The sequence below is a fragment of the Caenorhabditis briggsae genome (assembly GCF_000004555.2).
Source record: "Caenorhabditis briggsae complete genome, chrII, whole genome shotgun sequence".
Lineage (NCBI taxonomy): Eukaryota > Metazoa > Nematoda > Chromadorea > Rhabditida > Rhabditidae > Caenorhabditis > Caenorhabditis briggsae.
The window spans coordinates 6,623,206-6,644,576 of record NC_013486.2 but is presented as its reverse complement, the minus strand read 5'-3'; the positions used below and the strand labels follow the sequence as shown (position 1 = coordinate 6,644,576).

Below are 21,371 nucleotides of genomic sequence, written 5' to 3'. Positions count from 1 at the left end.
GATCTTCTCTCAAATAACGACTTTCAAACATATGGAAACGAACAAAAAATTAAAAGATGGTAAAAATAAAACAAAAATAGGTAAAATAATTTTTAAAAAACAGAATAAATATTTCGAAAAGGCATAAAAAGTTTTAATAAGGCTCAAAAAGGTTTGAACAGTTTAAATATGACTGAAAAAGGTTTTACTGAGGCTTTAAAAAGTTTCAGTTTCGAGCGCAGCTGGATAAAGTTTACAAGTTGCTTAGAAAAGTTTGAAAAGTTTGATTGTGGCTTGAAAAAGTTTAATCGTGGACTTTTTGCTTGAAAAGGTTTCAGAATTGCTCAAATGTTGCTCAGAATGGTTTTCCAATTTACCTGAGCAGACGAAAGATTTTGAATTGTTTCTTTATATTCTTTTTGTTCGAAATTTTGAATTCAGATTTGATGATTTTCAGATATACTTTTTCTGATGGAACACATTTGGAAATTCGGAAAAAATCCAAAATTAATTTTTTCAAAAAAATTTTTGGGAATTTTTAAAGTTTCAGTATTTTTCTATCAGAAAAAGCACATTTGAGAACCCTAAAATTGTTTTTGTAGTCTGTAGTTCGTCCATTCGCCTGAATTACCTAGGTTTCGAAATGACCGGCTTCGAAATGGCTGGTTTCGAAGTGTCGCGGTTTCGAAGTGACGCGAAGTCCGAATTCCTACTAATATGACTTTCAATTATGTTTTTTTTTAATTTATATCTCACTGCAATTTTCACCACAAAAAATGTCATGCAAAGAGCCCATATAACCTACCGTAGTCCTCGTCCATTTTCTCCTTTTTAATTGTGTGGGTGATTGAATTGCCGACGCTTCTTCTACAGTAATCCTCCTTCTAGATTTGAGTGGTGATTGACCCATCAACTACAGTAACCCGCGATTTCTGAATTTTGAAGAAGTTGAGGTTTTTCCAAATGGGTCCTGCTTGATGTGAAGCTAACAGTTCAAAATACGACACCCAAAAAGTTCGAACAAATTCTGAAATGCTTACAACACTCAAGACCTAAAATGTTTACGAATTCTTAAATTTGTTTTTCCTGAACGGAAATTTTCAATTAATCATAACATCTAGAAATGAAATCACATACTACTTGAAGTGAACAAAACAACACAAATCCGCCAGCACAGCTGGATACCTTATATGTCAATTGAACTGACCTATTTAATGCGTTTTTAAGTATTCAGAACAGGTGGACGACGTATTTAGAAATGAGAGGAGAAGAGGAAGGAGAGGTATAGAACCCGAAAAAGAAGAAAAAGAAGAAGAAGGAGAATAGAAGCATTCGAAGGCAAGTGGTCCCCTGTTTATGGGCGTGCTCCCATGGAAATTGCTAGAAGAATAAAACAAGAGAAAGAGAAATAAAGGAATTGAATTGAAACGCAGAGTGTGGAGTTAATGAGTGCTGCTGCATGGAAACGGAAGATGTCGTTTGAAGAAACGTCGTCAAAAGAAAAGTAGAAAGAAAAAGAGAGGAAAGGAAACATAATTAGGAAAACTATCTAGCGCTCTTTTTCAGACTCGATATTTTGAATGACTCTTTTTTTTTCAAAAACTGTGTTTAAACTGTGTTTTTTTTTCAAAAACTGTGTTTATACATACATATGACATCACGGTTCACCCCATGATCTTATGACTGATGAAATTTAATATTATTTTTTCTGATATATGAAGCGTTTGATACAATGAATCAGATTATCCGAAACCCCCTTCTCAGAAATACGAGTACAGTAAATAATTGCAAAATAAACAATTTTTTCATAAAAAATCGCTGGCTATCAGTTAGGAAACTACCAGAGATGTTCGGAACGGAACTCCGACCGGAATATTTCTGAATCTTTTTTTCAGAATCAAATTCCGATCGGGATTTTACCGGAGTTTTTTTTGGAATTAGAGATTTTTGGACTACGGTTTGTCGAGAAAAATTGCTTGCGGACTGAATACTTTGAATTTTTTGCGTTTTCAGAATTTTTTGCCAAATTTTGGAAATTTTCAAAAACGGAATATTCCGAAAATCCGTAATTTAGAATATTTGAAAATCGGATAATTCCTAGATTCCGAAAATCGGAAATTTTCAAATTCAGAATTTTCGACCTTTCGAAAAGGCCATTCCGAACATCCCTGGAACTACACTGAAGGATTTATTTGGAAAAATTCAAATAATTTTACAACAAGAATAAAATACTCAGATTCGCACTCACTCACAACACGAACAACAACCAAATAAAAAGATATGAACAAAAAAGACATTTAGAAGAATAAGAAGAGGAATGCTCTTCTTCCCAATCTTCTCGTTCTTTCCTGACTCCTGAGTCAAAAAGGAAGTTTAGACGTACTTAGAAACTCCGAGAAGGAAACCTAAAGACCAAAAACGGAGGAGGGGTTGCGAAATGGAGAAGAAGAAGAAAAAGAAGACGAAAAAGAAGAAGTTTTCAAGAATGTTCTTTTCACAAACGAGAGACGCAGAAAAGGGAGCCGAGAATCGATGGGACGAAGGCTCCAAAACGACGCACAGCTACTTATTGATTCAACGAGAAGGAGCTCGCCTGCGTCGGGGGCACTTTGAATGCCCCTCTTCTTCTTCGGAAAGGTGGTGTTCAAACTTGGATCTCTTTTTCCTGCTCGCCGAACACTTATGCAAATTTTCGTGTTTTGATAAGAGCTGCCTGCCTCTCCTTGTTTGGAGCACTTTATCTACCGGGACATTGCGATAAGACAAGTAATTTTGAAGTGGAACGGGAAGTGATCGAAGGAATTGCATTTCGCTCTCTAGATCTCAGAGTTCTCATAACGAGGATAAACTTTTTAAATTTGTGAATACATGAAAACCTTGTGTGTTTACAGTTCAAGATTTGAAACTTTATTCAACATTTATATCGTGCAATATGGGAAACTTACTTATCATTATTTACATTGGGACAAAATTGACCCGAATCTAGTTAAATGGAAATCAACGAACAGCGATAGTCGTGTTAGATGCTTCTGGGTAAATCATCGAGTTCTGCCAGGAGAAGATTTCAACATCTTTCTTGCGAAGTTCGCGATAATGTTGAGCACACTTAGATACACTTTCCTTGAATCCAAGCTGTGGCTTGTACCCGAGCATCAGGAGGCTTTTCGTCGAGTTGAAGAATGTCCAGTGGTGGAAGTAGAAGTACAGGAATGAAGGATTCGGGAGCATAGTGGCGAATCGGAGTGGACCAATCAGTTTGATTGCGAACTGAATGATCATGGAAATCAGCAGATAGATGTAGTACAACGGGATGAACGAGAGCTGTGTCGCAGAACGGAGACGCTTGCTGTTCTGAAATACAAATATGTTTCTTGTATGAATTACTATTACCTCACATATAGAAGCTGCTCGAATGTATTGTAAATTGTCTTCTTTGGAGTATCATCGTTGATCAGAAAGATCTGAAATATTAGAGCTGAAAAGCTATGTAGAATTCTTGGAATACCTCAAAAATACGCTGATTCTGAACAGTGGAAGTTGAATCTTTGATAATGGAGAAATAAGTGGTTTCCGCATTTTCCTGCACAGCTGCTCCATCGTTTTCTTGAAGAACTTTATCATCACCAAACACATCTCCCTCTTCAGTTTCCTCACATCCTTTTTTCCAGTCACAATCGCCATCAAAACTCGTGCGAACGGTATTATGACGAGCACGATACCCTTCCAGATTTTCGTCCTCCTCTTTGATGGCGTAAAGCCCTGGCTTGATACCATCAGTCAATTTCTCGTTTTCCTGCTGATAACGGAAAGAGTTCTCGGCTGAAGAAAGGATATCATTGAGCTCCTCTTCGTATGATACGTTCAGATCCGTGCAAGTCGATTGAGAAAGAAGTCTACAAACTGCAGACCATAATGCAACGGAAACGTTTCCAGCGTACGCCATCTGCATATGTCCGTCATTATCCCCAAGAGGAACAACAGTCCCATCATTGGAAAGATAGATCAAATCGGTGAGAATCGAGCAGTTGTCACCTTCACCGTAAGTCGGAACACTTCTCCTGAAGAGAATTTGGTTTTTGTTGTTTGCAACTGTTAACTCACACAATGTAACAGTCATTTGATGCAGATTTTACGAGTTGCTCAGCTTCATACTTGCTCGCACAATATTCCGGAAATGGCCATTGTGGTCTGAAGACTACCGGATCCCGTTCAGGCTCATAGACATTTGGCCAACGATGGGAACATTGCAAAAATGGCGTCGAGAGATGGATCAGAGGAAAATTGCAATGGAAAAGAAGCGAACGAACGACTTCAACATTATGGAGTTGAAGTTTGCCAACATCGGGAAGCATGGAGAAGTCTGTGCATTCGTGGAGATTGACCACCTAAAACAAGTTCTTCTGCTGTTTGTAGAAAACTGGTAGTGAATATACCGCATCCGCGCAGAGAAGGGCGTTAGGTAACATTTTGATCCCGTGATAACGAAGACAGGTAGCGATATTATCGAACTCTGAACCGTTATATTCATAGAGGAAATAAAATAAAATGATATTTACCGGGATACTGAGCCTCATCGTATGTCCAAAGTGAAATCTGAACTGATGGATGTTCGCTAGAAAGATACTTCACAAAGTGCCGAGCGGTAAGGTTGCTTCCAAGAACGGTAAGCCGCATATTGAGACTCTGAAAAAAGAGAACGCATTACGGGTTGAAATCCTTTTTTTTGAAAACGACAAGAATAGCTTTGGAAATCTGACGAGAACGGTTGTCTCTCTCTCTACTTTTCTGCAAAAAGAAGCTTCGCACGGGACAGCAATGAACAGAAACAGCGGTTTTGTCCGCATGAAAATGTTTCGTCGAGTGTGAAGCGCGGGCTTTGTCGAGAGCGGGCATTGTTGCTGGTTACGGTATTGAAGGCGCATGTAAATTTTAGAAAATAATTCAGCTCACATTACGTTTTCGTTTCGAGACCGGTGCATGCTTCGTTGGACATCAGGGATGTTCGGAATTTTTAACAATCAAAATTTTAAAGTAGAAATCCCACTTTCATCACAAAAGCGCAAAAAGTTGGTGAAGAGTTGACAAACTGATTTTAAAAAAGTAATTCGTCTCGGAGCCCCCAAGCTATATCTTTGCGTGCGCCTTTGTCATTCGGTAGTCCAAAAATCTCTGATTTCGAAAAAAAAATCGGGAATATTCCGAAAATGGTTGGAATTTTCGGAATTCCGTTCCGATCATTTTTGGCTGAATTTTTATCTTTCAACTTTTCACTTTTTCGCACGTTCTGGCTATATAATTCATATTCCATCATTCCATTATATTATTGGCGACTTGAAAAAAGATTTTTCAAATCACATGTCTTCTTTTCTTTTGAATATGGCAGTATTTCTGTCTGCATATACTATTTATCACCGTTTCTCTTCTCCTCTCTATTTCTTCTTTTTTCGAAAGCGCGCCGTTTTCTCGCGCAAAAGGCCGTGGCCGAATGAGACCGTGGCCTGGTTTCCGCGCTCGCTCGACCGAAAACCACTCTTTCGTCGATAAATGGAAAATGTATTTTCGAGGTGACCAAGCTGAAAATCAATGTTCTTTGCCTTTTCCTTCTTCGTTTTTGCTTTACATAGTGAAATCATATCGATTTATCTTACTGACCTCCCCTCCTTTCATTTTAATCGTCTCTGTAAATAAATTTCTAACAGGTAATGGCGGCCGGAGCAATTCTTAAGACGACTGCTACCTTAACGGTAATCACAACCCTGATTATTGTCGGAACAGGTAAATCTTTTTTTTTAATTTTTGGATAATTTCTATTTTTAATTATTGATTGTGACAACTGTGATATCTGAAACTTTGCAGGGTTGTTCTATATGCTCAGTGGTCAAGGACACAGATTCGATATTGCATGGTTCTTGACATCTACTTCACCTCATATGTGGGCTGGTCTCGGTATCGGATTCTCGCTCTCTTTATCCGTCCTCGGAGCCGGATGGTAATGCCTTCTTAATTCTAGTACGTTTTTCATTATTCTCTTCATAGGGGAATCTTCACAACTGGATCATCTATTCTCGGAGGAGGAGTAAAGGCCCCAAGAATCAGAACGAAGAATCTGGTCTCCATCATTTTCTGTGAAGCCGTCGCTATTTTCGGTATCATCATGGCTTTCGTCTTCGTCGGAAAGCTTGCTGTGAGTTTGAAAAATTTTCCTCTGTATTCTTGTAATTTTTTCTGAAAAAAATCAAATTAGAAACGCTGTTCTCTCTGAATCGCCAATAAATTCGCAAAGCAACTAAAAGTTCGTGATTACAGGAGTTCCGTCGTGAAGATCTTACCAACGATGCTGATGGAGCGACCATCCTTGCCCGCAATCTTGCTGCTGGTTACATGATTTTCGGAGGAGGACTTACCGTGGGACTGTCCAATCTTGTTTGCGGTCTTGCTGTCGGAATCGTCGGTTCTGGAGCCGCTATTGCTGATGCTGCCAACCCCGCACTTTTCGTCAAAATTCTTATTATCGAAATTTTCGCCTCCGCCATTGGCCTCTTCGGAATGATCATCGGAATTGTTCAAACCAACAAGGCGTCGTTCGGAAACAAGTAAATCAGCATCCTTCAATCAGTTCTCTGTTCCATCCAAAAATTAGTGACATTCTCAATCTAGTTGTTTAGAGCACAATATTTTTCCATCGCTCTTCTATAAAAACGAATGTAAATTTTCTGTCAATCTTTCTCTCACACACTATTTGTCGGTGATTTCATAACACATTCCCCTTTTTTTCTTGTAAAATTGATTGAATTTTCTCAATACATTTTGTTTTGATTGTGTTTTCTCAATGTTTGTCTCTCATGACAAAATTTTATTTTATTTCCCTTTGCTGCTCCCTTTCTTCTCCATTTTTTCCCATGCAAAACCTTTTTCTGTTAATAAACCAAACAGTCTTTGGCTGATGCCTAGTGAAAGCAAGATCTTCGTAGTGGCGAACCTTAACTATCACGAATAAAAAAAGAGTTACACTGCACAATCTAATCGCAGATGCCGTCGGAGTATATCTAAAGTATCCAATAAAGTAAGACCAATAACTAGAAATATAATTCCTTGGGGTTCAGTATTGTCGGAATAAAAAAAGTGAGACTCGGTGTTTGCGTACTTTGATTCCCGCCTCCCCCCACCGACGCTCCGCCCATCGCTTTGCAAGCTTACTTTACACTATTCTGTGCCTTGGCTCTACGCCCTCGTCCTGACCTCGACTCGACAGATGTTCGTCGTCGGTTACGACAATATCTGGACAGTTTCAGCCACTGGGATCCCGTGTCGCATACCAGTTCCTTCGGATCCTAGTAATCTTGAAATTGGAAAATTTAGAGTAAACTTTTCGTTCAGGATGTACAAGTGATGTCGATTGGCAAGAAATTCCATCTTCAGACGGCTCGCCAATCTGTACCATCGTGGCATCTTCTGCTGCAGCATTTGCGATCGATCGGTCTGGAAAGCTGCTCATTTTAGTGATGCCAACTCATGTTGCAATCAGAAAAAACATCGAGATATACAATAATCAGAGATGGATTGGTATTTGGAGGGGAACATTCTTCATTGATCGACCACAATATTCTGATCAAACTGGAATAATTGCTAAAGATTTAAACTTGAATGAAGTTGATCCTGGATGGAGTTGGGAAGATAAATGGTCTCCATACCTAGATCCTCGAAAATTTGACAAAGAAGGGTGGCAGTATTCTTTGTCGTTTTTAGCACCAAAATGGGACAAACAATGCCGAATGTATCATTTGGTTAGGCGAAGAGTACTGAAGAGACATATGAGATACACCTCTCACGATAAATGGATAGAAATGTCGAACGACGAATCTAGGATGTTCACAGAATTGGCGATTGGAGGAACTGATGTGATGGGAGAAGGAGAAACACTTCTTTTTGCTCTTGGAAGTGATGGAGATATTTATAGAAGAGTAGGCATCGAATCTAGCTGTCCAGGGGGACGTGGTTGGGAGATCATCCCGAGAATCGTTTACAAAAATTCCGAATCCGACGACGTCACGTTGATATCCGCATCCGCTTCTCTTGCAACGCTCGTAGCTATCACGTGGGACGGAAAGATGTATCATCGCAAAGGCATCACTCGTAAAAATCCAATAGGATTATCATGGCAAAGTTTACCGACACCGAAGAACAAAGCTGTTATTTGTGCAGCCATTGGAACGAAAACCATGTGGTGTATCACTGCTGATGGATGTGTAAGAACATTGGTACCATGATTTCCACTGAATAAATAAACTTTAGGTATGGTTCACACGACTAGAAATCGATGAGAAACTTAAAGAACACACTATGAAAAACGTCACTTCTGAGGGATATCAATTGGTGACACAAGGTGGAGTTTCTAGAATTTCAGTTTCGAAATATGATCAGGTTTTTGTTCAAAATTAAATTTAAATTTTAACATTATCTCCAGGTGTTTTGTATTTCGACTCGTGAGAAAATCGAAATCAGAACAGGAATCGATGCCCACGAACCATCTGGAAAACGGTTTGAAAAAATTGTTGATCGGGGAGAGCCGAGAGATCAAAGATGGATTGCAGTAAGATTGAAATTACTTGAATTAAAATAGCAAGAACTGTTTTTAGATTCATTGTGGATCCACATCCTTCTCTCAAATCCCAGAATACATCACATCATCGTCAAGTCTTCAATCGAAAATGGAACTTCTTCAGTTTAGAAAAGCGGATTGGCGATTAAAGGTATCTCAGCTGAATCTAAAAATTCTCAACAAAATTTGTTTCAGATATTAGAGCAGTTAGAAGAGACCACGTGCCGATCTTGGTCTGCTATGAATAACGCATCAGAAATTGTTCTCAATTCTCCAGAAGAAAATGAAACTCTGAATGGTAACAAAAGTCCAGTCAAACATATTCGATGTCAGATTAAGCGAGGAGATGCTTTTCGGTAATTAAACCACAAAGAATTCCTTCTAAATATGTAAATTTTTAGAAGTGTTAATGTACTTCTAACTGGTAAAACTGTCGAAATATCCGGAGAAAAATTGGATCCAAGGTCTATGGAATACTCAAAAATCAAATACGTTCAACCTTGTTTTCAACGTCTTCCTCAAAAATATCTTCTCTACGTCTTCACGGGATCTCAATCTGTATTTGAATGTTTTGCATTCACAGATGAGAAAGCACGACGCACTTTTCAAGCGAACGTGGAAAATGTATGTCATCAGGATAAGAAGAATCACTTTAACTGTTTTTCAGATCATTCGGGAATCGATTTGGTCTTCAACTCGAAGTTCTTTTGGAGAGAGCATGTGGTCTGTTAGTACTGAAGGCGATGTTCGTTGGCATTGTTTAGAGGAGTTAAGCCAAGAAAGCAAGTTTGAGGTAGTTGAAAATCCCAAAACTGTATCGAACAATACCTTGATTTGAGAAAAGAGTCAATCTTGGAGAAAGCCGGGGTCTTGTAGTTGGCGATGGAGTCTTAGATAAAATTGATTGTGGAGGTAATGGAAGTGTATGGGCAGTCACTGAGGTACCGTCTCTTTCAGCTTTCTAACACTTTCTATGAAAGTCTTTCTTATTATTTTACAGTCTGGATCATTATATGCACTGAGCAGTCGCTACCAACCACTCAATGCTCATGATACTGTACACGACTATAGGATGACTGATGAACGTACTTTGAAAATGTTTGAGTATCAGAAACATGCGGTATTTCGAGGATTCATTTCTTTTCAAGGATCACATAAAGGAATATCTGCTTGGATGTGTGACGGAAGACCATGTCCTCCATCGTTCTCTTCGTTACCTTCTCCAAATTGGAGTTGGGTAGATCCGACTTGGCATCTAGAAGAAGAGGGAGAATGGGAATATTCGAAGGAAATAGATGGCGTTTATGAATACTGCGAAAATAGAAATGGAAAAGTTCGAAGACGTCTGTGGACCAGGAAGGCTCGCTTCGACTCAAACAAATCACCCTGGTGTCATGTAGATGCGCCTCCTATTAAATTGGTTCGGTTAGCTAAAAAGTCTTCGTCTGAGGCATGCCAAGACATCGGATCCTGAAATATTATTTTATTTTGTTACAGGGAACAATAAATGTTGTTGCTCTCACTAAAGATGGCCACATTCTGAAAAGAAACGGAGTAACTAGAGAGAATTTCACTGGTACTAGCTGGACAGAGGTATACGAGTTCATCATCTACTTTATCAAATTTCTAGTTCAGATACTCGTAGATTCCTCGATCTCATGTATTCATTTACAAACGGATAAACTATGGTGTGCCACATCAGATGGAATGATCTCTTCTAGAATAATCAATAGTTCTGATAGTGCTAGCTTTTTATCAAGCTCTGACTGGAGACATCTCGATATGGATCTATCTGCAATTTCTCAGTACTTCTCTCCTAAATCTTCAACTGATATGGAAATTACGGGAGTTTCGGACATTCTCTACATGCGGGTTGGATTCATCTTGTTTAGAATTGACACAAATGAAGGTTAGAATTTTTAAAAATCGGAAATTCTAAATATCGGTTTTCCAGGAACAATTTCTGATGCCTATCCAATGGACAATCTTCAGCAAGTTATGGTCAACGCTCACGGTATGACATCGAGAGTAAATCTCGACGTACAGAAAAGCCGTCGTGACGGATTATAGAAATTTTCCATATCTTCAGGTTCGATCTGTGTCCGAGGTACGAATATTACGGTTGTTCGAGAATGGCGCGTCGTTCCGTATACAGATCGGAAGGCCACAATTATCGCGATGCGGAATGTGGATCGTGCCAGTAATATGGGTCGTGGTCTAAAAAACATTGCATTCTATTGAAAAGATATCGTAAATAACGTATTTTTTATTGCATCAATTTTTGTGTTTCTATGCCAGAAATTTTGATAGATCGGTGATAATAAATTGGGTACTCTTTCATAACTTTTGTGAAGAAAAGTTCATAAAATTTGGTCTTCTTCGGCTGAAATAGTTGCAAACGATGCTCCGAAATGCCGGCTTCTTGGGTTCCCGTGTACTCCTCGTGGACAACGGGGCTAGTCTTCTCGTTTTTTTATATTTTTTGTTTCACGACCTGATTATGCCTTATTTTCAGTTTTCAGTTTATAAATCTAATCAAACAGTGCGGTTATTTGAAAAATATATTTCAAAATCAGATTGAAGTTTTTTTTCTATAGAGTTTTCTGACTCATTAATTATTAGCAAAGTACATAATCAATGTTTCCAAATATTGCTGTTTCACAACCACTCTAACCTTTTTTATTCATTTGCGAAATTTTGTGTAGAATCGAAGAAATTGGTTAGTGTCAGGTAGATGCCATGGCAGGAGGTCGTCCTGCAGCAGGTTGCTGCTGTTTCACCAACAACGTCAGGCTCCCGATTTTAATCCTAACCACATTCTGCGTCGCCGCTCTGTACTCAACACTGTTAGTTTTCAATCTTGTAGCTATATTGGACCCAGAAATCGAACTGAGGCCCGCTCCAGGTCTGGATTCCTTACACGGAAGCTCTTATAAAGGTTGGTTTCCCGTATCCCTTTATATAATAGTTTATCTCATAATTTCAGGATACGATCGTTTAAAACGAGATTTGGCGGATAGAAGAGTTCCTTCAAAAGTTGTAAGATTTGATCAATCAACTGAAGATGAAGACGAAGGTCATCCTATCCTTCCACCTACCGAAAAACCGGCTCCCGTAACTACAACACAAGCTCCAACAACCAAGAAAACGGAGAAACCAGTACCAATCTTCATTACGAATAGTCCAGAAACGACGACGACCAAAGTGGAAAGAGCAACAACGACACGAATTGAAACGACTACAGACGATGTCGTCGCTGGAGGTATTTCCCATTCCTCATTTGATTCCCATTCTTCATAGTTGAATTTTTTAGAAGTCCAAAGGTCATTGAAAAAGTTACGAGATGCCGAAGAAGGCAAACTGGAAAGCCCACCAGAAAAAGTTCAACAGGAATTTTTTGAAAAAAAGTAACGATTATCCAAAAGAACAGTTGATTTTCAAAAGTTATTTTCAGAGCAGAGCCGCTTTCCATACGTCTGAGAAGAGGATTGTTGTATGCTTCGCCTGGAATTGGAATCATATTAGGAAGCTTTTTGACTATAAACTTAACTAAAAAGTATGGTGTCCGGAAAGTTTTCACAACTTGCATGTGCCAAGCTTCCATGTCGATTCTTGTTTTCCTGTATTTCCAAAAACGATGTGAGTTGCCTTTGCCTCACTCTGTTGAAGTCAATTTTGTTTTTATTTCAGCATATTTCGTACTAACTGTCATTCGGTTTTTCCAAGGAGTCCTGTTCTCAGCCGTTTTTCCCACCATGGGCAGCTTGTTGATTCAATGGGGACCACTGAATGAACAGCTTCTGTTCCTCACGGTCATGCTCATGTTTCTTTCGGTAAGGAACTCAATTGTAAAGTTTTGCACAATCTTTAGTTTTGTGATTTAGATTGGACCTGTCGTGGCATTTCCCATTATAAACTACTTGAATGCATTGGAGGTAGCACACGAACATGCTCATTACATTCAATGTGCCGTTCTAGCTTTTCTGACTATTGTGTGAGTTAAAAAGTACAGAACCAGGAAACCAAGAATAAGAAATTTTAGTTGGGCTATTTTTTACCGCGATCGTCCACAAGAACATCCATGGGTCAGTGGTGTTGAACTAAATCGGATTGTCGCTGGAAAAGTGAAGGTAATCAGTATATTTATTAGATCGAAAAAAGAAAAGAATAGTTCAGGAACTTCATTCAAATCGTGCTTTATCTGATGCCTATACATCACTTTTGAAATCACTATCCGCATGGAGCATCTGGGCAGCAGCCTTCGGTCTTTTCTCAACAACCGCATTCGTTGCAACATATCTTCCGTCTTTTCTGGCCTCACCTGATATCTTCATTGTGGAAGGTCTTGGAATGCATAGCTGTCTACCGTTTATGCTACTCGTAATGCTAAAAATATATTCAAAAATTAATCAAGAGTATTTCTTTCAGCCGATCGCTTGTGCCATATTCGCATCATTGAATCTTCTCTTCCAGCCATCCACCAAAATGATTCGAATCTTGAACACTTTGGCTTTTGCAATCGCCGCAGTTCTGATAGTAGCCATAATTCTAGTTGGTCACCTTCAAACCAAAGCAGGGTTTGTTTTTAGAGAGATTTCTTACAAGTACAACTAGTACAACTAAATATTCCAGACTTTTGTCCTTGCTCCTCATTTCGATGCTACCGTTTGCATTAGCCATCGTCACTGGATTTGGCCGAAGTTTGACTGTTGTAGGAAGAGTTTTTGCGGAACAGATCTTCGCGATGTGTGCGATCCCATTCGGACTGGCATTCACCATTATTCCAATGGTTGTCACATATTCAATAACGGAAAAGTAAGTTCATATGTTTAGTAATCATTTTTTTATTTGCATTTTTCTAGTAAATTGGCTGAATGGATGAAAGTGGCCATGTTCCTATTTTTCGTTTTATCTGCAGTCGCCATCGAATTTGCTGTTTTCGGGAGAGGTTTGGATACCGTTTTGAAAATGACAACCAGAGCTCTAAATTTCAGGAAAATCCGCATCATGGGCAGCATCGTCTTGGGATCCGCTTGCTGCTTCAACAAAAATGCAATCTTTAGCTCTTATCGATTTCAATCAAGATGAATGCGGACTTTATGAACTTCGTAGAATCGAACCAAAAAAATAAAATATTTAGATCATTGAATAACCAAAAGTTCGTAATTGATCTTGCTTTCGAAGCTTACATTTTGCTCAATACTTTGCCAAAGGGACCAATATGTTTTTCTCTTCAACCTATTTATTGGTTCTCTCATATTTTTTTCTTTATCATTTCCCGAGGAGAATAGAGAAATTGTACTTTCCAGTGTTGCTTGTCACTTTCTGTATCATATTTTTCTGCCTTTGTTGTGATTTGCGATGTTTTTTGCGATGTATTTCAAAGTAAATGCTGTTCATCCTTTTTCTTCTTTGAACAAACACAACCGGTAGGATTGCGGAAACTACGGTGGAAGGCAAAGTGTGCATCACGTACCGCTTCGCCACATTCTACGACAATTCACTTTTTTGCGGAGCGGACTTGACAACTGTTGCAGAGAGCTCGCCGAGCCATCGACTTGTCGTGTGCCATTTGAGCCAGCCGATTGCTCGTCGACGATTCTCAGTTTTATTAAAAACAATATGAAAAAATAAAAAATTGGAGAAATTGAAGCAAATTTAGGCCAGGAATTTTTGAAGCGTATTTCAGAGCACACTGATTACTCGAACTTTAAGTCTGATAATAATCTATGTAAGCACCTGACTAATGTTCCAATTCACCTTAGAGGAAAAGATAATAGAAAAAAACCAAAACCAAAGATCATCTGTGTTTCTTCGCCTTTATTCATCACAAAAGTGGAAAACAAGCATAATAAAAATTGTCTGAAATAGATTCGAGTATTAACTACTTTTTGTGAGAATACCCATATTTCCCTCTTCGATTTAGACAAATTTCCTATGTGTGCTAATCCAATGATTGACTAATCAAGCCCATCTTGTTTCAAGTTCTATTTTTTCCCTCTCTGATTGAAAATGCTATTTTTGTGACTCTCGGAATAACTGTAACTTTTAGGTAATTCACATGCTGCGCTACCAGGCGTCCGTGTACAGCGATTCATACGGAAATGATTTTCATTCACCCGTACAGGTACGGTTTTTTTGAATTTCGGGACGGTACTCATTCACTGAAAACCAAAAAAAAATCTGAAATTCGGATCTCTCGAGCTGTTAGATGTATTATCAAATGATTAATTTGTCTAGCACCCCAAAAGTCGAAAAAAAGAAAGAGATTTTCTGATTTTTGTTTGTTTCCAGGGACCATCATCAATCGCATCGTCCATCGGATTCCGGTCGCAGCAGGGAAAGGTTATCAAAAGATTACCGACTACATACAAAGTATATTTTGACTGTTGCAATTTAAAGAGAAACCCCGACTTACAGAGTATTCCATCATGTCGGTTACTCCTCGTCGTCGTCTTCTAGTCTCTGATGGTGTACAGAAGTCAATGACAAGTAGTTCGGGAGTCACATTTCCACCACCAGATTATATAAAAAAGATGAAGGAAAATTACGAAAGTGGGAAAATCGTAAGGACTTGTTTTTTGAAAAGATTTTTGAAAATAAGAAATTTCAGATCTATATTCGTAGAAACGGCGGGCTGAAAACAAGTGGAATATCAGGAAGACTTACTACGATAAACACTTCTATACGAACGCCTTCGTGAGCTCAAAAACGGTAAATTCAGTTCAGAAATGAGTTTTTACAGGTATCATGCAACATCAATGTCAGCAGGAAGTGTAACTCTGGACACTAGTGGAAGCGCTCCAAAATATGTGTATCGCTTGCCGAAACAGGATTTTGGAAAATTTGATGAGTAAGACTTGTGTTACTTAACGTACTTCATCTATTGACTGATTTACAGAAATCGACCGAACGGGAATATGTATGTGCCAGCTCAAGAAGCACCAAAACAACATTTCACAACCGTTCCTGCGTGTATGTCAATGGGAGGAGAGGTTATGATTGAAGAAGAAGTAGATGATGAAGTTGCTGATCTAGGCGCAGATGAACTGACTGGCGATGGATTCAATGCCGACAAATCTCCAAAATCAGAATCTCCAGACCCGTATCTGAAGTCTTCCGGCCCACTGATACAGCCGTGTTCTTCAATGAAACCACCGAACTACAACATGCTCCAAAGGAATCGGTTACCTGGAAATAGGTTCGCATGAGTTTTATAGCTTTGATTCTAGACAGTTAATGATTCTATTCCAGGTGTCCTCATCAAGATTGTTACTGGCGAGGTACAAACGAGATGTCAATGAAGAAACATATGTCAATACATGGTCAAAAACAATCATCGATGTATGAAAAATCTGGCGAAACCATGAAAGTTCAGCTCGTACAGCCGAAACCAAAAGGAGTGAAATGTAGTGAATGTGACACGTTCGCTTACTCTCGTCCTCTTCTTCTCCGTCATATGTACGATTCACACGGCATCGAAGCTCCTCTAGTCAAGAGAACTTTCGCTAATAGAGAAATGCTCCAGTCCTGGTTGGACTCTCTTCGCGAAACTCATGCTGTCGAGTTCGTTGTCTCATCGGGATCGAAGAAATGGGGACGTGGTCTTCAGGTTCACTATTTGACATGCTCCAGAAGTGGTGATCAGAAAGAACGTCCGAACAAGAAATACGTTCGACCGCCACGACCATCAATAAAATGCGGACGAAACTGCATGGCTTACTTGAAGATCAAACAAAATCCGACAGTGTCAGAACTTCAAATCGAAGGATGTCTTCATCACAGTGGACACGAAATCGATCACACAAGAATGGTTTTAGAGCCAAATGAGTTGGCATCAATTGGACTTCTTGTGGACGCTGTCAATGAAGGAATCGATGTATTAGGAAATATTGAAACGCTTCGCAGTAAGTCAAATTATCTCCCAATAAGATTCTCAAAAAATATATTACTAGGCTATATCGGCTCTGCTGGACGATTCCGTCTTGTCACCGACAGTGGACTGATAGAGCAAATGCCTATTTGGTTTGAGCAATATCATCGGGATGTAGCTATGTATAACGGGATTAGTTCCCGGGATCACGGATCATCGATTGCCAATTCATACTGTAATCCAGTTGAAATTAAACGTTTTGTACCAAATTATTTTTTAGTGTCACCAATGAAACCTCCAGTTAACGGAATTCGAAGGGTGCCATACACTGGAATGAACATCAAGGTAACCCCGAATTCAATTATTATGTTGTTCTGAATTCTACGAAGTTTTCAGAAAGAATTAGATGCAATCGCATTGAAGACGGCTGTGCCGATTCGCTTTAACGGCGGACAACTTCAGGATATCGATTTGAATGTAGGCAATGAAGAATACGACGAGAGCGTTAGTTCCGGTTTCGGATCTTCTACAAAAGTAAAGTTGTATTGTTTCAGAAGGTCAAAATTGAAATGGACGATGAAGATGCTCTTGCGACCCAAAGTATTCTGAAAGATGAATTTGAAGAGTTCAAGCCAGAAGACCTTTTTGATCTTCATAGGACGGATGATGAGATACTGTGTGGGGGAGAAGAAGCTTCTGGAATCACCTCGAATATTGATGGCATTCTGGCTGCCAACCTGCCTGAAAACTTTAGCGATCCGCTGTGCGGGATGGATTTGAACGCCGACTTTGGTGGTTCATTTGATGATAACGTCTTTGATGAGGTACCCTTTTGAAATTTCGTTCTTATCAACTGTCAATTATTTCATTTCAGTTCCTCGGACTCTCCAACTTCAACGACGTCAACAGCAGATTTTAATAGATTTGAATTAGCTTTTTTATAGCTTGATACCTCCCTGGCTCAGTCTAGGTATAGCACCCCTGTTATGAAACTGATGTTAAATTTTTTATCATTTATAATTTTTCTTTGTTTTCCCTTTTTAGATAGATTAGTTCTTAGTTAGTTAGTTTTTCTTTATTTCAGCTGCCATGTTTTTAGGTTGTGTGTTTTGCCACAATTTTATAGACCCGATTAAGAACCCCCGAGTGTGAATAGACATCGGTAGATCAGCAATCTTTCGTACATTATCAGTTTCATTACGTTTTTTTGTTCCTTAGTGCACTCTGTCATAGGCTAGGAATTGGTTGGTTTCTATTCTTTCCTCATTCTTACATTGGTACCATAAGTACTTGCTCATTTCAATGTAACATACTCGGTTTAGAATCACCCAGAATCCTTCTTTTTTGATATTACTCTTGTCCAAAATCAATGCACGTTGCGGCCGAGAAAACTACGGTGGGCGGAGCTTAGCTCCCACAGAGAGAACACTAGGGTTTTTCAAATTATTACACGCGCCTTTAAACAGTACCTCAACATTTATTGAATTTTTGCCTTTTTCTCTTATTTTTTCGTTTTTTTCTGTCTAATTTTGTCTAATTCTTATAAATCTTCAATTTATTTCCCTTAGAAAATAGAAAAACAGCCAAATAAGGCCCAAAATAAAAAATCGTCCGAGGTACGGTTTTAAAGGCGCACGCATCAATTTCTTGTTTTCGCTGTTCGACCGACGATGCGATTTTGAGTAAATTTTCGGCCGCAACGTGCATTGAATATAGACAACAGTAATAAGTGTAGATTCAAATACTTTCCACCTGAAAATATTCTTGTAGACTTCGAATCTTTACCATACTCTTCTGAACATTTTTTTGAATAGCAAAACGCTAATAAAAAAGATCCTTATGAATCGAATGGATTTCTTGAATGAATATTATTATCACAAAACTTACATATTCTTTACAACAACCTGTCAGGGAATAGGAATAAATTAAAGAACTTTGGTGGGAGACGGGAAAGCAATTCAGATCACCTAAATGTGGGGACAACAATAAATTAAAAGCAATGCAATCAAACAAGAAAACAATTGAAGGAAAACACCAGTTGAGAAGGCAAAACTTTTAAAGGAATACTTGTTTTCTATTCTAATTCTTCTTCTTCTCAGAATCCAGAACTTTGGCTCCCTTTACTGGAGTGTCCTTGTGGTAGAGGTAGACAATCGAGAACAACACGAGACCAGCCATCATAGAGAACGAAGAAGCATAATATGGGTAGGCAGAACGGATGAAGCGTTCGTACTGCGTATGCCAAAGAGGGCGCACGGAGACCTAAAATGAGATTTTTCAATTGAATTGACGAGTTACATTGATAGAATCGTGGAATGTTTTCATACGATTCGGTAATTACCTGTAGGACGTCATAAACATGAGTGTATCCGACTCTTCTGTAGTCTACAAGGAATTTGAAGACTCCGAGAACGTCCGGAAGTTTGAAGGCGGCGGATAGACGTCCGTTGTTGTTTTTAAGCGTAGCTCTCACGAAGGGATCGACACGAACAAACTCTAGCTGCACATCTTTTCCGTGGAATGGCACCCACTTTCCATTTTTGAGCTCCTCAATCTCGATAGTGTAAACAACGTCTTCAGCGATGAAGTAGTCTTCTGCGGGTGGCATAGTCTCTCCTTTCTTATGATGGTTCACCGATTTGACACGAAGTACTCCGCTCTCCTTCATAACCCATTTAGCGATGGCACTAGCTAGTTCAGCGTTTCCAGAAGCAGCTGCGCCGACAGCAGGATTCACAGAGTTGGTTTGGGCAGAGAAGAAAGCATTAGAGAACAAGTCAGTACTTCCAGAGAAGACAATTCTAGCATTGTTACGAGATTGGAGACCTCCGACAAGAAGAGTTCGTGATCCAGCAATTGATGGATTCTGCAATAGTGACATTTATTGTCGGAATTGATAGTTTTATATTTATTATGTTTTAAAGCAGTGGAGGAAAAACTCCGGTGGCATCAAAAACGTTCATGTTGGGAGAATAATTTCGGTATTTTCCTATTTCAGGGACCTGCGGTTATCGATGTTTTTCCTACAAAATTTTTTTCGCACTGACATAATATCGCGAACAAATAAAGAAATTCTTACCACCACCCGAGTAGCTTTTGGATCAAACGAGTATGCAGTTCCTGAAGCTTTCACGATGCTCAAAGCGAGATTGTTGGTTTTTCCAGCCACCAAACCAATTCCCTTGAAAATAACTGGTCCAAGCTTTGCAGAGTTTCCAACAATCAACTCAGCGCTGATAAGTTGATCTTTGCCAACAACGACGGTGGTGTGATCTCCAGGATCGAGAGATTGATCGTAATTGTGATGATCGATCACTGAAGTTCCAGCCTCATCGAATTCGAATCCATGTTCCACCGCGAGTTCACGAAGAGCGTCGCCAATGTTGGAATCGGCGGCTACAAGCACGTTTCCTCCTTCATCGACAAATTTGGAAATCTCTGATGGGGTAAGAGAACCTCCAAAAACTTGAACTCCGGGAGCAAGAACAAAAAGATGATCGAAAATCAGCTGTCCATGTTTGAACAGAGCAAGTTGAGAGTCATCGGCGGTACGGATAGTCAATTCATGACCTCGTTCTGAAAATCATGTTGTTTGATACATTTTTTCATTTCTTTGAGTGAAGCAGAAAAATCCCTACCTTTGATGGAATTCAGAAATTGAGAGTGCGAATCCTTGATTGCCGCAGTTTCTCCTAAAACGAGAACCCGATCGGCGCAGGACTGGTCGATTATGACAGACACAAGTAACAGGACTGTAGGTAACCACCTCATTCTGAAATATAGGATTTTTTAAGACAAGAGTTAATCAACCGGACGGAAAATGAGCAGTTTCTGCCACGTCAAATTCGAACAATTTTTGAGGGTGCAAACACCACGACGTCAAATTGCACGTAATTCGCACCGTATCTTTTTGGAAGATAAGCACAAGGTGAGACTCCACAATGTTTTTTGTAAAGAAGTTCTTCTGTTCGGCTCAGTATCCAAGGGTACATCGAGTTCTTAGGGTACATTGGATCAGAGGGTACATCAGTTCTTAGGGTACATCTGGGAGGTAGGTTCAAGGGGTACATCTGGCGTTGGTTCTGAGGGTACATCGGAGAAAGGATCCCAGGGTACATCGACAAGTTCTTAGGGTACATCAATTAAAAATTTTGTAGTTTTCAACTGGAAGATATTTTGGTATAAACTGCACTATTTTGCTTGTTTTTTTGTCGATTTGTTTGAAAAAGTACAGTTTCTCATAGTTTTATTGATTGACCAGCAAGCTGGTGAGCCTTCGGCGCGATTCCATCTATTTTTTTCAAATCTTCGTTTCTCACTTTTTCTAAATAAAAGGGTCACGTAAATATATATGTATTTTTCAATTTTTTCAAAAGTCTACAGACGGACACGAGGACGGACAGACGCCTCTAGCGTTTTATTAATAAGGAAGATTTGTTTATTGGAGCTTGTATCCACAGAATGCAATAGATGTACTATTACATTTTGAGCCTGCCGAAGAAAACAAATCCTTGGATTATCGCAACATGATGATACCTTCAAAAACAGCAAGAGGGTCGACCGGCGACATTAAGAGATGATTTTGAGAGCAAACTCATGTCAACAAAAAACCAGTTTTATTAAAAATTAATGAAAACTACTACTGTCTATTACGAATTATCTGGTCCTAGTTTCTGTATCCCCATCTTTCTGGCGCTTTTACATCGCGTTTCGGCAGTTTTCGTGGAATTGTGGACTGCAATGCACATTTGGCGAGTAGTCAAAAAAATATGAAAAAAAAACTGTACTTTTTCAAACAAATCGACAAAAAAAAACAAATAAAATAGTGCAGTGTAAACCTAAATATCTCCCAGCTGACAACTACAAAATTTTTGATTGATGTACCCTAAGAACTTGTCGATGTACCCTGGGATCCTTTCT

General features: G+C 39.1%; 7 protein-coding genes across 7 annotated transcripts; 4 read left to right on the top strand and 3 right to left on the bottom strand.

Annotated features, from left to right (window-relative positions):
- Window positions 1-2,976: 2,976 nt before the first annotated feature.
- Window positions 2,977-4,653, bottom strand: CBG03297 (the record flags this gene model as incomplete). The annotated part of the gene is made up of 6 exons (XM_002631389.1): window positions 2,977-3,330; window positions 3,375-3,440; window positions 3,485-4,037; window positions 4,081-4,364; window positions 4,413-4,489; window positions 4,536-4,653. The coding sequence occupies 6 exons, from the start codon at window positions 4,651-4,653 to the stop codon at window positions 2,977-2,979; spliced, it is 1,452 nt and encodes a 483-aa protein (XP_002631435.1).
- Window positions 4,654-5,681: 1,028 nt separating this feature from the next.
- On the top strand, window positions 5,682-6,576 carry Cbr-vha-4 (the record flags this gene model as incomplete). Its single annotated transcript, XM_002631390.1, has 4 exons — window positions 5,682-5,754; window positions 5,836-5,968; window positions 6,016-6,163; window positions 6,286-6,576. The coding sequence occupies 4 exons, from the start codon at window positions 5,682-5,684 to the stop codon at window positions 6,574-6,576; spliced, it is 645 nt and encodes a 214-aa protein (XP_002631436.1).
- Window positions 6,577-7,231: 655 nt separating this feature from the next.
- CBG03299 lies at window positions 7,232-10,819 on the top strand (the record flags this gene model as incomplete). Its single annotated transcript, XM_045242207.1, has 13 exons — window positions 7,232-7,313; window positions 7,357-8,225; window positions 8,272-8,406; window positions 8,444-8,569; window positions 8,616-8,729; window positions 8,774-8,934; window positions 8,980-9,202; window positions 9,246-9,371; window positions 9,418-9,519; window positions 9,579-10,028; window positions 10,076-10,487; window positions 10,533-10,592; window positions 10,668-10,819. The coding sequence occupies 13 exons, from the start codon at window positions 7,232-7,234 to the stop codon at window positions 10,817-10,819; spliced, it is 3,012 nt and encodes a 1,003-aa protein (XP_045092074.1).
- A 498-nt stretch (window positions 10,820-11,317) lies between these two features.
- On the top strand, window positions 11,318-13,709 carry CBG03300 (the record flags this gene model as incomplete). The annotated part of the gene is made up of 11 exons (XM_045242206.1): window positions 11,318-11,840; window positions 11,892-11,985; window positions 12,033-12,217; window positions 12,269-12,411; window positions 12,463-12,572; window positions 12,612-12,708; window positions 12,755-12,958; window positions 13,007-13,155; window positions 13,211-13,393; window positions 13,441-13,526; window positions 13,573-13,709. The coding sequence occupies 11 exons, from the start codon at window positions 11,318-11,320 to the stop codon at window positions 13,707-13,709; spliced, it is 1,911 nt and encodes a 636-aa protein (XP_045092073.1).
- Window positions 13,710-14,639: 930 nt separating this feature from the next.
- On the top strand, window positions 14,640-17,370 carry CBG03301 (the record flags this gene model as incomplete). The annotated part of the gene is made up of 11 exons (XM_045242205.1): window positions 14,640-14,705; window positions 14,873-14,953; window positions 15,001-15,144; window positions 15,192-15,277; window positions 15,324-15,431; window positions 15,480-15,779; window positions 15,833-16,485; window positions 16,534-16,796; window positions 16,848-16,955; window positions 17,006-17,275; window positions 17,326-17,370. The coding sequence occupies 11 exons, from the start codon at window positions 14,640-14,642 to the stop codon at window positions 17,368-17,370; spliced, it is 2,124 nt and encodes a 707-aa protein (XP_045092072.1).
- A 213-nt stretch (window positions 17,371-17,583) lies between these two features.
- CBG25549 lies at window positions 17,584-17,637 on the bottom strand (the record flags this gene model as incomplete). The annotated part of the gene is made up of 1 exon (XM_045242204.1): window positions 17,584-17,637. The coding sequence occupies one exon, from the start codon at window positions 17,635-17,637 to the stop codon at window positions 17,584-17,586; it is 54 nt and encodes a 17-aa protein (XP_045098088.1).
- Window positions 17,638-18,530: 893 nt separating this feature from the next.
- On the bottom strand, window positions 18,531-20,222 carry Cbr-ostb-1 (the record flags this gene model as incomplete). Its single annotated transcript, XM_002631394.1, has 4 exons — window positions 18,531-18,713; window positions 18,793-19,317; window positions 19,531-20,027; window positions 20,090-20,222. The coding sequence occupies 4 exons, from the start codon at window positions 20,220-20,222 to the stop codon at window positions 18,531-18,533; spliced, it is 1,338 nt and encodes a 445-aa protein (XP_002631440.1).
- Between the last annotated feature and the right edge of the window lie 1,149 nt (window positions 20,223-21,371).